The sequence below is a fragment of the Echeneis naucrates genome, chromosome 4, assembly GCF_900963305.1.
Source record: "Echeneis naucrates chromosome 4, fEcheNa1.1, whole genome shotgun sequence".
Taxonomy (NCBI): domain Eukaryota; kingdom Metazoa; phylum Chordata; class Actinopteri; order Carangiformes; family Echeneidae; genus Echeneis; species Echeneis naucrates.
The window spans coordinates 12,913,452-12,928,909 of NC_042514.1; the positions used below are offsets into that span (position 1 = coordinate 12,913,452).

At 39.6% G+C, this 15,458-nt stretch overlaps 2 protein-coding genes across 2 annotated transcripts in view; one reads left to right on the top strand and one right to left on the bottom strand.

Moving 5' to 3' along the window:
- Window positions 1-6,150, bottom strand: part of palld (palladin, cytoskeletal associated protein) — a 48,298-nt gene extending 42,148 nt beyond the window's left edge. Inside the window, exons 1-2 of the mRNA XM_029499213.1 lie at window positions 6,016-6,150; window positions 3,907-4,881 (exon numbers count right to left, since the gene is read on the bottom strand). Of these exons, the coding sequence (XP_029355073.1) occupies window positions 3,907-4,880 (974 nt within the window). The 5' untranslated portion in view covers window position 4,881; window positions 6,016-6,150. The remainder of the gene's footprint in view (window positions 1-3,906; window positions 4,882-6,015) is intronic.
- Window positions 6,151-8,064: 1,914 nt separating this feature from the next.
- anapc4 (anaphase promoting complex subunit 4) lies at window positions 8,065-15,162 on the top strand. Its single transcript, XM_029500117.1, has 28 exons — window positions 8,065-8,298; window positions 8,765-8,880; window positions 8,969-9,074; window positions 9,171-9,303; window positions 9,778-9,852; window positions 9,941-9,967; window positions 10,057-10,101; window positions 10,210-10,294; window positions 10,789-10,896; window positions 11,017-11,187; window positions 11,257-11,321; window positions 11,715-11,757; window positions 11,904-11,980; window positions 12,070-12,170; window positions 12,240-12,291; window positions 12,385-12,440; window positions 12,600-12,646; window positions 12,731-12,787; window positions 12,864-12,920; window positions 13,007-13,100; window positions 13,207-13,304; window positions 13,423-13,484; window positions 13,590-13,628; window positions 13,723-13,824; window positions 13,909-13,986; window positions 14,098-14,262; window positions 14,503-14,626; window positions 14,823-15,162. The coding sequence occupies exons 2-28, from the start codon at window positions 8,773-8,775 to the stop codon at window positions 15,051-15,053; spliced, it is 2,406 nt and encodes an 801-aa protein (XP_029355977.1). The 5' UTR covers window positions 8,065-8,298; window positions 8,765-8,772; the 3' UTR covers window positions 15,054-15,162.
- Window positions 15,163-15,458: the final 296 nt, after the last annotated feature.

Genomic DNA, 15,458 nt, shown 5'->3' on the forward strand with positions numbered 1-15,458 from the left:
GGTTCATCTGTTGTGAGGAGGACAACTCTGCGGATAACTCAGCTGCTGGTGACACAATGACGTTGGAGACACCTTTTATATACTCCAGAACATAAGTCTTCAGTAGGCTGTCGGTCCCCCTTTTGTGTTTTGGGAAATGTCTGAAGCCTGCTCTGTAGCACAACTATCTGGCTCTCTCAGTTCAACTTTAAATCAAGTTTACATTTTTTTGTCAAGTGGGCATCTTGAGTAATGACATGGAAAAACTTCAGACAAAAATCCTAAAACAGATTGCTGTGCTAGGCCCAATTGGAGATGAATTTTCTTCGTCTGTTTTTCAATGCATGGAAGTAGTGAGAGCTCATTCATCAGGCACCTGCAGTGTCCTTGGCATTCACAATGATACCTCACACATCACATAAATTTTATTTACAATCACTCTCTTTCAAAACAAAACGCACACACACACACACACACAAGCATGCAAGGCTCCTCATGTCAACAGGTATTCTTATCCCAAAACTAGACCTATGAAGAGGTAAAGAAAGGCCAAAATGACCTCAGGCTGGAAAAATGCACAAAGTGGTTCTCACAAGGCTAGAGCACACAAGCACCCCAATACCAACTATGCATTATTATAAACAGAACATGTGTGAAAAGCATGAGGATATGCTGAAGAATACCAGGCGTCCAGGACCATAAGACTCTTCGTCTGAGACAAATTGCAGCCAATCAAAAAAGGCTGCGCCCAGCACAGCCACAAGGAATGTCTCTTCCACTGGCCATGTAAAATGCTGGCATCAGCTCAGCAGCAGCTCATTAGGCTGTAGAAAGCTGAGAGGGAGGTGAGGAGGTGCATCACCTGCTTGGCCTGGCATCAAAGGCACTGCCCATGGGAACTGAGCACTAAATGGAAAATCAGGCATTTGAATTGAACCTTGAAAATAAATAAAGAAAAACAGCGTACATATGTTTCCACACACCCAAAGTTAGAACTGAGAAAAGGACTGCCTAAGTGCGGAGTGCCTGAAAAATGGGTCCAACTATGAAGATACATGGCAGCTAACACACTGCTTTAATTTGCAAGCAGCTCTGTGGGTGAGAACTTTATTGCCATATGTGTGTATGACTTTAAATAGAAAAGCAATAAAAATGTTGCTGTTATCGTAATGTCACATGTACAATGAAGACTAAAGACTAAAATATATGGTCATATAGTGTTAATTTTACAATTCAGCTGAGCAAATGAATGTGGTCATCAAAAAACGAAACAAACAAACAAAAAGCTGTTTAGTGCAAAACCCCTGAACCAAACGCAACTGCTCATTTCATTTGACTCCAATTTCAGTATTCTTATAATAAAGTTTTATTCTATTCATTATGGTGCTACTGATGTTACTGTCTATTCATCAGATACAACCAGTTCAGTCCAAAGATTTCAGCATTTCTCCTCCAACTAAAATGACATCTTAGACGCAGATACCAAAAATCAATACACTTAACAATTCACTTTTCCGAGAAGCTGCTTTCTGGCTATTTACTTTGAATAATATAGGATCTGCTGCCATCTAGTGTCTCCACTCAGCCCTTCTTTAACAGGACACAGTGCTGTCTCTGCACCATGGCCAAACAGTGAATGCTGCTGCAGCAGTTCGTCAATCCCCCTATCTCATTCTTCAAAAACAACTAAATGCACTTTTATGGACACTATGTGTAGATTATGAATTTGTAGGGAGGAAAGATTAACGAGCGTTGCTGCAATTTTTGCTCTTCCCCTTTGCTATCATTTCGCACATTGATGTTGTCACAGTGTCTGGCCTCTCCTGATTCCTTGTGGTAAAACATGCCCCACAGTACCTTAATATTCTCCAAGAAGGTGTCGGGAGATACAGAGCCTGGTGAGTGAAAACACCTCGTCATTACATTGCCTGCATTCCTGTGCCAGGCTCCTGTTGGCCTGAAGACTATTTATATAGCCACAGAAGAGGCCCCTCACAACATTCTGGGGAGATACACGACCTCGGCCACTGACTTTATGTCTTCTGATTAACCAGACACCTGAAAATGTGTTGCCAGTTCAAAACTCCTGACAGTAAAAAAAATCTAATTTGGTTGCACTTTTTTTGAAAGTCTGTTGCAGGAAACTCTGACTTGATGAGGACTAGCTAAACCCACATTACTTTACATTCAAGATCACACATTTTCAAAAGATACCGAACAAGTTCATGTACGATAATAGATGTACCCAAACTTTCAACTCACCCACTTTAAGCAGGAACTTAATGGAGCTATTCTGGGAAAATGGGCAGCATGGTGGCAAAGTGGTTTGCACTGTTGCTCCACAATAAGAAGGTTGTTGGTTCGGGTCCCCAGCCTGAGGCTTTTCTGTGTGGAGTTTTCATGTTCTCCCCGTACCCCGTTTCCAAAGACATGCATGTTTGGGTTAAGTGGTGACTTAAAATTGTCCTTAGGTTTGAGTGTGAGTTGTGTTTTGCCTCTATGTGGTGGTGTGTGTCCGGGGAATATTCTGGGAAACCGGAGTTTGAAGAAATTTGGAAAACAGATATGTTGCCAATGGCCTTCAACTGTCGATAAAAACACATACGTACAGAGAGACCATCATAATTAATCAGACTGACACTACAATTAATAAATAATTCAGATATTTTTCCATAGTACAATAAATGGCAACTTATTGACAGACGTGTGAGGCGGACATATCTAGAAACAGGGAGGGGGAATGTATTTTTAGTTTGTTGATGAACTGGTACTCAAGTTGAGCGTACACAAATCAGACAAGTGGCATAGATAGTAATGGGTAATCTAACCCCCATGTTTTAACATTACACCATTACATGTCACTAATTTGATTTCTTCCCATCGTCTGTGTTTGTCCTTCGTGTCCTCATCCTACAAGTGCTAAATCATCTCTGCTCCAACCATTAATTATCAATAAACATTAATAATCATTTCCCATTGTCATTTCTTTTGCTAAAAACTTTACTTACTGACTGATAATATTTTCTAATGCACATTTAGTGGTAGCAGGCTTCATCACTATTAACATCTGTATGTTTTGCTTTCATTGGTCTTGCATTCTCTCCCCTACCCCCCACTTTTTTCCCTCTCTCACCCAACCAGTTGAGGCAGATGGCCCGCTCACCGTGAGCCTTGTTCTGCACTGAGGTATCTGCATCTTAAGGAAGTTATTCCTTTCCATGTCACAAAGTCTTGCTCATGAAGGGATTTGCCTGGTCTTTTTAAACAACTCCATGCAGAGTGTGTTCTGGATATGCTCTTTGTCAAGTGCCTTGAAGAAACTGTGTGATGATTTGGTGCTAAATAAATAAATTTGATTTGATTCATTCATTAATTGATTGATTACAATAAAAATATTCAGCACAAACATGTCCTTTTGTATTTTGGTTCCTCTGGGTAGCTCAAGGATTGATATTGTTCCATCAGACAAAAAGAAAATGTTTGAATCAGGAAAGTAGCTGCATTACACAACAGTGGCCCACCTTCAGAGGGGTAACTTATCAAAGCCACAGCCAAGGAGGCAACTGCCTGGGGATCCATGTTGTGAGGGGCTTCTACCAGCTGACAAACTTACAAAGTGCAGAAGTTTAGGTTTTTAAGTAATTTATTTAGGTTTCAGAAAACAAAATTGCTTTGGAAAATTTTAAGGAAAATGATTGAATCCAATAAAATGGTTTGTTTTCCATATTGTCCCAGTTAAACATGTTATCCAACACTGACTTAATGGATGAAGGCCCATAGCTAAATGCATTGTGATGGGCTTCAACGTTTTTTGAATTGTGTAATCTTCACAATATTGTGTTATTTTAACACCCCTCTGTTCTCCAATATTTTCCAGTGATATAGCTGTCATATTTGATCTGAAGTCATTCGTTAAGTCAAACCTACCTGACGAGGGGGAGGGGGTTTCCTCTGATCCGACATTCCAGACGAATGGGGATCCCCTCCGCCACCTCCTGACTCTTCAGCTTCTGAATGAATTGAGGGGGGGACAGTGGTCCAGCTGTGGTTGGAGCTCCTGATTGCTGGTAACTTGCTGAAGCTGCTACTACGACTGGGCCTCCAGGCTGAGGGCCAGTGTCTGTCTGGCTGTATTTTATATGATCAGATTGGCTGGGATGTGGAGCGGAGACTGAGCCAAGAGGTACTGGTCGTTGGCTCCTTGGAGACAGATAGCCACTATCAGGAGAGGAGGAGTCCTCCTCCACTTGCTGCTCCAAATGAGTAGAACCTTTGAAAATAGAGGATAGCTCCTCGATGAATGTGGCAGCTCGGCTACAGAATTCTGTGGCAGAAGCTGCCCGATCATTCAGCTCCAGGCCTGAATGAACCAGCCTGGGTTTATCCTGCTTATAAACTGGCTGGATGGGTTTGCGGCAGACAACCTTCTCAGGGAAATCTTCACTAGATAAGGGTTTGCTGAAGACAGTGTTCTGGCTGGTGGTGACTCTAAGTGGTACATTATCATCTGAATAGTTGGCTTTGGTCTGGTGGTGCAGATTTGGGCTTGTGATGAGGTTTTCAGCAGTGTGGGTGTTCACAAGGAGGGAGGGGGTGGGTTGGAGAACCTGCTCCTGAAGTGTAGGATTAGAGGGACCTGGAGCTTCAGATTCACATGGGTCACCAAAAGCCTCCCAGGCCAGGTCAAGACTGCGATTAATCTCTTCTGCATTTAAGAAGGAAGTAAGATCTGCAAAATCCGCATCTCCAGAATCCAACTCTGTCACAGGGTCCATGTAGAGTTCTCCATCGGAGGATGCCTCAGAAAATACACCTCCATTGCCTTCCAAAGTCCCGCCTGCTGCAGAGTCTTTTAGCAACAGAGAGATGGGGAGTGGCTGATTCCAACTCCCGTCCTGCATCCTGAAATACACATAAACTTTCATTTTACTGTAGACATTAACTTTTTCCTCCATATTATACCAAACAGTAAAAAAGCATATACAATAGAAGTCAAGCCTGAAATATAGACTTCATAAGTCTGGACCATTCTCAAACTCACAACCCGAGCTGGCAGGATGACTCAGGCCACTGCTGTCAGGACACAGCTGATGGGTATTAAGAAAGGTCTTTGCTGAGGTCACAATATTCATAACTGACATTTCTATCTTGGTCTGATTCTCTTAGGAGATTTTACTCTCACGCTGTTACTCGGTTCCTTTGATGTACTTCTCATTCAGGGTTGAAAAATGTAACTGTAGATTCGCACATGATTCTGATGTAAAATTAGTTAAACTACGTGCCCATTTAGTTTAAGTGGAGCATATATCTGGGCTTTCCAGACTTTGACTCAACCCTCACAAAATGTTGTGGACACATGTATGACGTAGCGAGACATTCGGTGGCTCATGGCGTCCTGAAGACCAGCTGTTGTTATTTTTAATCTCCTAGGCTATGTTTCACAGTAGCAGCACAACACCACCCACCCAGGAGAGAGGGCCTTCAAACTCAGTCACTACTTTGAAACATGCACATACACATATACGCACCAACACACACGTATGAATGGATATGCAGTAAAATACACTGACAGTCACTTGGTAACAGTGTGAAAGTAAACAAGTCAACACCCCTCAATGTCCCTATAGAGAACAACAACAGCAGCACAGTGCTGATTAAATATGAATGTGGAAACTGAGACTGATTGACAAAATAGTAACAAATTTCATTGATGTCATCTCCTTTTCTTTCTTGGATTTGATAAAACTTATACTGTAAACACAAATTCTTACACTATCTTAGATACTTGTTCCACAAAATGTTATATTTAATGAAAACACACACTTTTAAATGAACATGAATGAAATGGTTCTCTAAAAGAATGGCATGTAAGTTATCGTACATAACATGCAAAAAATGTATGAATATATATGTATACACTATGATAAAGAAGGTATTGTGTTACCTGAAATGGTCCAGGTTATACCAGTGTCTTGATAAATTTGAATCGCAACTATAAAATGCAACAGTAATTCTCACAAAGAGAGCAACACTTACCTTAAAGTGAGTTATTTGTTGAAACACTCTCCTTGTTTTGTGGTTCCAGGTTTGTCTTGTTTACTAAGTAAGAATGAGCCGAAAACAAAGCCTCTCTTTCCAGCAGAGCAGCCTTATTGGTCAGCAGGATCTCTCTGGTCCAGGGTCTAATTGCCTTCTGCCTCGTTCCGTGGCCTGCAGTCCCATCTGTCCTGGTTCCTAACTGCTCACTGTGAGGGGCTATATTTGGCCCCTGGCTCAGGTTTCACAGTCAGAGTGCTGGCAAGAAGAGAGAGTGTTAAGGGAGTCGTGGTGAACAGCAGGTATTGGTGCCATTTTTTTAACGCGACTAGCATTTGTTAACGCACAGTACAAAATGAGAGCAGTGCAGCGTGGACACATGCCTGCTGCAATATTTGACATCACACATTCTTAATCAGCATCCTTTAAGCCAGCACAATGTTGCATAAGGTTTTATTGCAACATTCAAATACCCTCAATGTGCACCTTCCACTGTTACAACCACAGGTCTGGGTATTGAAGGTATATCAAACCATCTTCCTAAATATCTTAGTCATTGGCTAGGTAGCTATTGGCTAAAGTTTGCCAAGTGAAGACATCTAATTGCAGTGATGGAAGTTACAGCAGCTTGTCGCTGTTGACATTATGTCAAACTGAGTTGACCCAATGACCCCAGGCCACCCACTTGTCTGTTTCACCTGAAGATACGTTATGTTAAAAATAAGCCTGAGAAAATTTAGGACAAGCTGAAGTGAACATTCAGCACTGGGTTTGGTCAAGGCCAAAGCTGCCTACAACGAACATGTAAATAAGTTGTTGTGTCTGCTGAGCCAACAGGCAGAGGCACAGACAGATGAGGACCATGTAGCCTCACTTGGTCTATTTCTAGGCCACTATCACATTTTGTGCTCTCAGAACTATTCTGGTGCTTCGTTAATCTACTGATTAGAGTTAAGTGCCAGTGATAAGTTTGGAAGGAATTTTAACTGTAATAAGTATTGACAGTACACAGATGCACACACCATACTAACTACATACACACAGACACAAACACAATCCGTAATCTGCTATGACTCCAAGTCTACTGAGTAGCAATAACTGCATGCAAGGTATCATTTAAAAATAAGTACATTATTTATTGGTGACTTCTATAATCTATTTCAATGAGTCCGTTTGTGGTGCATGTAAGAATAGTGCTGAAACGTTTCCAACAGCCTTTTTTGCACTACATGTGCACACCAGAAAACTATTCCTTCCATCATAGATTATGTTTAATGGTTCCTGCATACAATATTACCGTGTAGTGTTTTAAATATTGCTGGGGGCCTCATAGTTTTATATATCATTGCTAGCATAAGCAAAAACTTACATAAGCACACAGTAGATTACAGTTGAATTAGAATTATACACCTCAAACAGTATTATTAATTTGTGAAAATCACATAGAATATGAAGCAGACTTCAATCAGTTTAATTTTAATGACCTTCAAAAGGTGCCAGTACATTATAGGAAACATTGAATTGCTCCCAACCAAAATCCTTTTGAAGAAATAATTAGAATTTGGTCTCAACTCAAGATAATGTCAAATAAGTAATTGAAGGCAAAAATCTATGTGGCGATAAAGTGCGGTGGAATAATTTACATAATATAAAAAACAACAGGACACAAAAAATGTAACAGCACAATCACAAAACCAACAAAAACGTTTGTAATCAGCATTTAATTGAAGGGACATTTATGATACATACTTTTGGTCCACCTTGTTTTGAAAATATTGACAAGAAAATGCAATGTAGTGACGCATTGTGACCACTGGACGGCAATTGGAAATAATTATTCACCCTCAACTTGAATACTTGAGATATTATCACCAAAATTTCTAAATTCGTCCATACACACGCTGATTTTTTTAAACTAAATCTTTCTGGCTTTGTATTTGGCCATCAGCTTTCAGCACATCATCACGGCGGTTCATTTAGAAATTGCGTCTCGAACTAGTTTGTCTCCTCTCGTCTCCCGTTGCTTCATAGTGATTGGTCGACGGGGGAATATGGCGCCGTCCGCGTATTTGTGAAAACATCATGGACGAAACGGCAATTAAGTGTTTCTATCAGGGCCAACCGGAGTGGATTTGACACATTGATTTCATGGCAGCAACTGTGGTTATTTCTCTCTCTCTCTGTGAGCCCACCGCGGAGACATAAACCGCGGAGTTTCCTCCACCTTAGCTTGCTAACAACCCTGCTAACACGGATACAGAGGCTTTATCTGCTGAAACAACAGTGAGTAAGGCTCCGGCTGATCAGCACGTTGGCTTCATCATGCTCTCTTTTCTGCCTCTGTTAGGATTATTACAGATACATTGTACTATTCTACAGTTGCATACTTTTATTTCTTCCTGGCGTAGTTAGCTACGAATCTATTGACTTCAAGGAAACCAAACGATTAATGAAGGCTTTGCGACTTGCCTTTTATTTTAATGGCATTTTATATTACAAACACATCCACCTATAAAATCTTAAGTATCTCCCATCATAATGAATGGACAGCTGGCGGTAATGTTTGATCGAATAATTTACTCTGTGATTACGTTTTTCTTAATTTCCAATCAAAAAAACATCAGCTCTACTCCAAATAGGTATTTATGTGTCTCCTCAGAAGGAGAGGGGTTTACATTATCTGACAACTGATGAGCAGTATTTGTCTAACCTGAGAGCTGATCTCTGTTCTGTATTAAAACATCTCCAGCTCACAACATGCCTGCTTTCCGACAAGTGGGGGAGAAACAACTCCCTAATCCTGTATTGTGTATGGCCTGGTCTCCCAAACGAGACCTGATTGCTCTGGCGAACACAACCGGAGAGGTAAAACATAGATTAGATAGTTTAATGCAAGTCTACAACATGTCTTGTCATTTATGGTTTTGTAATGACATTCCTCCCATTTTTCTAGTTGCTACTACATCGCTTGGCCAGTTTCCAGCGTGTTTGGAGTTTACCACCCAGCGAGTATACTGGGAAGGAGATCACTGCACTTGCCTGGAGACCTGATGGAAAAAGTAAGGAATATTTTGTGATCTTTTCCACTTTTTTGAAAAGTTTTTGATGAGATCATGATGTTACTATACATTTTTTCCCCTCTTGCCAATCTCCAGTATTGGCCTTCAGCCTTGGAGACACCAAACAGGTTGTGCTGTGTGGTGTTGAGAAAGCAGAGATTCTCCATGTGTTTCCAGTGCAGCACCCTGTGACCTGCATGCACTGGATGGAGGTGATGGAGGAGAGCAGGTATGCATGAAGCTTGGGGATTTTACTTTATTAATTTTTTTTTTCACATTACATGGCACATTTATGATATTTTGAAACACTATATTCACAGTGTCTGTCGCTGCATTACATTCGTTACAGGGCACTGCTCTCACTTCCTTGCATTCACTTTTCATATTCTTTATGATGGTGAAGCACTTTTGTTACACTCTACACAAGAAAAAGATAATCAGCCTATTTTTCTCCTGTTTGTATATGAAAGCTGAATACAAATAAAAGGTCAACATTGATTTAGTTGCATTGTTTTTTTTCAATTGAAAATATTATATTGTTTTTTAGGAGAATGTTTCATAGATATATCAGAATTATAACCTATCAACCAAAACTAAGAAATATATCATGATATAAATTTCAGCCATATTGTCCAGCCCTAGGGTTAAACCAATGTCATAAAGAATAGTTTTTAAAGAATAATGTCGATTTGATGTGTTTCAGTGTCCTCAGCTCTTTTTACAACTCAGAAGATGAGTCGAAACTTTTTCTTCCCAAATTACCAACGCTGCCGAAGAGGTAACTGTTGCATTAAACATACGTCAAATTAAAAGAAGGCAACTCAACTAAACTTGACTAAACTTTTAAAAACTTTTTTTTTTCACAGCTATAGCACAACATCAAAAATATTCAGGTAGGCTAGTATTTACAGAAATAATTTGTGGGTCATGTGTGGTAAAGTTGAAATGCTTCTAATAGCAAGCCAATGTGTCTGTTTTTCAGTGAAGAAAAGTCAGATGAGATAATGAATCTCCTTGGAGAAGTCAGGTAAATTAAAACTAACACTTGATCAACACAAATGAGCAGTGTCTGAACCAATATGATTTTTATTGTGGACTGGAAGTGATTTCATGTCTCCATTTTGTTTCTGTACAGACTAAATATACTTGTTCTTGGAGGAGGCAATGGTTTTCTGGAGCTTTATGCCTACGGGATGTACAAGATCGCCACTGTAACAGGAGTAAGGCTCTTTTATTCATTTTTATCCCTTGATATATTCCAAAAGGCTAAAAAAACTTTTGGAGATGGATTTTATTTCTTGGTCAAAAGTATATTTTATTCCAAATACATATTTTATGATCTTGGTAGTAATAAGTCCAAATTATGTAGTTTGTATCAGCAGATAGTTTATGTATGTAAAAGTGTAAACACAACATTCTGTGAGAGTTTGTTTTCCCTTGCCTGGGTTTCCTCCCCTTGTCCAAAGACATCATGTTTTGGATTGGCTCCAGCAGCTCCCGTGACTCAGAAATGAGTAAGCAGTAGAAGACGAATGAATGAATGAATGGATAATGAAATTTAACTTAATTAGAAGATTTAATGAATTTTCACTGATCACACAGTGAAGGCAAAACAGCAAATCAATTGTACCTGTAAATCAGTCATATTTAAATGATGAGCTGAATTCTGTTTAAACTGTTATTTGTTTAATGCTTGCTTAATTACTCTACGTAGGTGTCAGGAAGGTGTCGCAGCCTCAGTCTGTCCACTGATCTCAAGTCCCTCTCTGTGATCACAGAAGCCAGATCTGCTGAAAACAACCCAGAAATCTGCTACATCCAAGTGAGAATCATGTTTTGTCTTCATTTTCCATTTCCTGTAAACTTTCTTTTTTTTCACTTCCTCATCTGGGCTTTTATTTGAGTTTTTTATTATATATTAATGTCTGTCCTTTTCTTCCAGCTGGACACGGGGTTGCTGTCTGACTGTCTGCCAGAGGTCACCAGGATGGCACGGAAGTTTACACACATCTCCACCCTGCTGCAGTACCTCCATCTCTCACTTACATGTATGTGTGAGGCCTGGGAGGACATCCTAATGCAGATGGATCTTCGCCTCACAAAGTTTGTTCAGGTCAGTAGTCTAAGGTTGTTGCCCAAATGAATTAATACAAGACAATAACAACACCTTTTTTTTCTCAAGGAGAAGAACACAAGCACTCAGGTTCAAGATGAGTTTCTGGAGCTATTGTTGTGGGGACAATCAAGGTGAGAAAAGGGCCGCGTTCAATGTGTACCAAACCTTGGATTATCCTGTAGTTGGCAGCATATTTTGTTCTAGTTTAAGCCATGATATGTAACTTTTCCACAATAAAATTTGATATTTTTTATGTCTACTTATCTCAAATTCCAATTTTTTTTTAGCAAATGATCTTAAATACATACAGTTATATATTGATTGACTTTAATCATTGTATTGGTCAGGTTTACCTGGCTGTCAAGTCAGTGGCCTCTGTGTGTTGACCTTGTACTTCTCTCAATGCCTTTTCATTGAGACAGTTGCAATGGCATTTGATAAATTAGCTCTGTTTTTGAAAGCTGTGATTTTAAATCATGCAACTTTTATAATTTCCTTGCTACTTGCTCTCTGCTGTAATGCAGCCCAGAATTACAAGCTCTTCTCATGAACCAGCTGACTGTCAAGGTGAGTGTGTAAATGTCTCATATATTACAATCTTTAAGTTTTCTTTCTGGTCAGTTTTTGATGATTTTGTTAGTATGTAGTATAACTGAAAATCACATCTTGTTTGTTTGTTTGTTTGTTATGTATATGTTTCATTTTTATCTTAGGGCTTAAAAAAGCTTGGCCACTCTATTGAGTCATCTTACTCAAGCATCCAAAAACTAGTGATCAGCCACCTGCAGAGGTATTTCCATCTTCTCACCTCCTCTCTGTGCTGCCTGCAGCCAAAGTGGCTCTCCTGTAAGCTCTCTCCCTCTTCTTTGCTCTCTGCAGTGGATCTGAGGCTCTGTTATATCACCTTAGTGAAGTGAAGGGAATGTCCCTCTGGAAGCAAAAGTTTGAGCCGCTTGGGCTGGACTCAGTCGCTATAGAAGGTACTATTTCATTGACCTGCATGATAAGCAGAATCTGTCGTTTATCATCAACATGTTTCCTGTTTTCAGGTGCGATCACAGCAGTTGGTTCATTTTCTCTGAAAGCCAACGAACTTCTGCAGTGAGTTAAAAGGTTTCCAAAGTCATTTGCATCTTGTTCTACTGGGCATGCTCACAGGCTTTCTGTATAATCTACTTTGATTTTGTCATTTAGGGTGATTGACAAGAGCATGAAAAACTTCAAAGCCTTTTTTCGCTGGTTGTATGTAGGTAAGCGTTTAAGTTTGTCAAATTACAAAGAAAGCACATGGGTTAATACTGCATTTATAACTGTTCTCATTTCAATTTGAAATGTACCAATTAATGAGATTGCAAGTATTTGAAATTTTAAATATTGTTTGAATGCTAAAATATTTTATTTTTCCACAGCTATGCTAAGAATGTGTGAGGAGCATGTACCACCAGAACTCAACAAGGTGAGTCATCAAAGTTTTTGTGATTTCTTTGCATATAATTTAAATTTATTTATTACCTTCTAAACTAGTTTATTTATGCCTTAGATGACTCAGAAGGACATTGCCTTTGTTGCTGACTTCCTGTCTGAACATTTCAGTGAGGTAAGTTAAGCTTAACAGCCTTATTAAACTAGTTCAATATATTTATTACTGAGATTATTGGTCTCTGATCTAACAGAATGAAGAACTCTTTGATCGCAAAGGAAAGTATTTCAATGTGGAAAGAGTTGGCCAGGTAAGTGCTTTTCTTTCGTTTCTGGTGGTTTTGGATGGAGCTGCTGTTTTTAATTCAGGTTCATAAGTCTATATGTCTATCTGCAGTACCTTAAGGACGAGGATGAGGACCTTGTATCTCCGCCTAACACCAAGGGAAACCAGTGGCTGAGGTTTTTGCAGGAGAGTACACACCTCAAGGGTAAGCTATGATCATTACAGAATTTTTAATTTTGCATAAGGTTAAAGAATATATTTGATACAAAATGTTCTAACCAACAGATAAAATGTTGGACTGTTTTATCTAGAAAGCCCGTTGCTATTTCCTTCATATCCTCAAAAGTCTTTGCACTTCGTCAAGAGGATGATGGAAAATGTGATTGAGCAGTGTCTACAGAAACCTGCAGTGAGTTTTTAGTCATTTGCATATTTATTCACTCTCACATTTGCGGGAAAAAAAAAAACTTGTAAATTTATTGCTATTTTTCAGTGTTTTTGCTTATTCATTGTTTATCTATATGCAGGAAGTAATTGGGAAGTCTGTAAAACAGGTCACCTTTTTGCCCTTGTACACTGTTCCAGAGAGGTATGATTTGTTATTTGTATTAAAAGCTACATAATTTCCAAAATGGCTACATTTATGTAATTCTAGTTGCATTTATTCAGATGTTTATGTCTGTTTTCTTTCCAGTTCTGAAAACACTCCACGACTTTTTGAACTTCCTTCTCTGTATGTACAACTCAGACATCTTGGAGGTTTGCAGTAATGTTTGACTGCAGAATAACTGTTTGTGTTGTGTGTGTATCTATTTTTCATTGTATAGGTGGAATGACAAGAAAGCCAAAATGCATTATGCTGTGTTCAGCATGCCAGAGATTTCATCCTGCAAGCTCTACCTATTAAGGAAAGGGACCGATCCAAACAGGTATTTTTCTGTGATTTATTTGTCCAAATTTTTTTTTCTTCTGGATTTTATCCTTTTTCAACAAAACTTATTGTGCTTGTGCAGATATATTCCCAACAGCGTTGTGTCAGTTGACCTCAGCCACCATCTTGACAGTGCTGATGATGATACTGCTGCAGCCCAGTGAGAACCTATAACATCATTACTACAATTTAATTGAAAAAATAGACATAAATGTAAAGGGACACTGATGTTCCTGCCATCATATACTTGAATTTTCTTTCTTTTTTTCAGGTCTCTTTATGTTTACAGTTGCCTAGATGCTCGTTTTTATGACGATGAGATGCTAACTGTGGTCTTACAAGGAGCTGAGGATAACAACAGACATGTCCTGGCTCAGCTACCTCTGGCCTCCACCCTGAGCTGTGAGACTGAATTTAAATGGGAGCCGAATAAGAGGTGTGCGCATGTGCGACAGTGCAATGACACTTAGTTTTTACGAAAAACTGAGAAGACACATAGTTAGCGTCAGGGTTGGAGCGGTTACATACAAATAAAAGAAGTGTTGTCCTCATTACCTTTGCTGAATGGATAATCAACAAAAACATTTTATGGTGCTGGAACAGCTGTGGTTTAGGCTGTGTTCTAAAATATCGGACACAAGGCCTAACTTTGAAATGTTGTCACCTGTATTTTCAGGTTGGACCAGCAGAGCAGTGCCATCCCATGCCAAGGCCTGGTGTTAGGGAATCAGTGGCGAGAACTGGAGAGTATGAAGGCTCAGTTTGTAGCTGTCAATGGAATCCGCAAAGTGGCCTGCGTGGTAAGTCAAATTTATATCTAGCTCTTTCAAATATTATCTTAGTGTCGAGTATCATGCAAAAATGCTCTATACTGCAACATTTCTGTTTGTGTCAGTGATCAGTCAGGTCAGATGATTCATTTTCAGCTTCTGCTGAGCCATGCCAATGAATCAATGTTGTGAGCTGCCCAAATGTTTACTTTTCCTTTCCTTGCAGCTAAGTGCCAATCTGAGGCACATACGCGTCTTTGAGATGGATGTAGAAGATGAAGATGAGGAGGGAGCTGACTCACAGAACACCAGTGCAGACCATGATGGAACAGACACTACTATGACTAGCCAGGGGCAGGGTGAGGAGGTGGAAGCTGAAGCAGGGGAGCTTGGAGGAGATGGGTTGCAAAAGGCTGAGGAGCATCTGGAGTCAGAAGAAGCCCCAGAGCTCTCTTAGACTGAGACAGAGAGAAACCACTTAAAAAGTACTTTTTAGAAAGTACTGATGTCCATCTTCTAAATGAAAGACATTGTAAAAAATATTTCTATGATAATAAATAGTTATATGCTAATATTTGTTTGCATTGTTTGTGTATATATATCATATATTTAGAATGCATTTCGATTGTTATCCAATTCTTCATTTTGTAAACATACCATGGATCAGCTATGTTGCATTACAATCATTCCTAAATTGATAAATAGCTTTATTTATCCTGGGTTTCTGTACCAAAACTAAAAAAACGAAATCAACGCTTTTGTACAAGGGTGCACGCGCAAATAGGTGTTGGTTACGTGCTCGCTCCCGCTGCTGGACGTAATGACGCGTGTTATCCGCCGCCTGTTGGTCTTTCACAGTTGG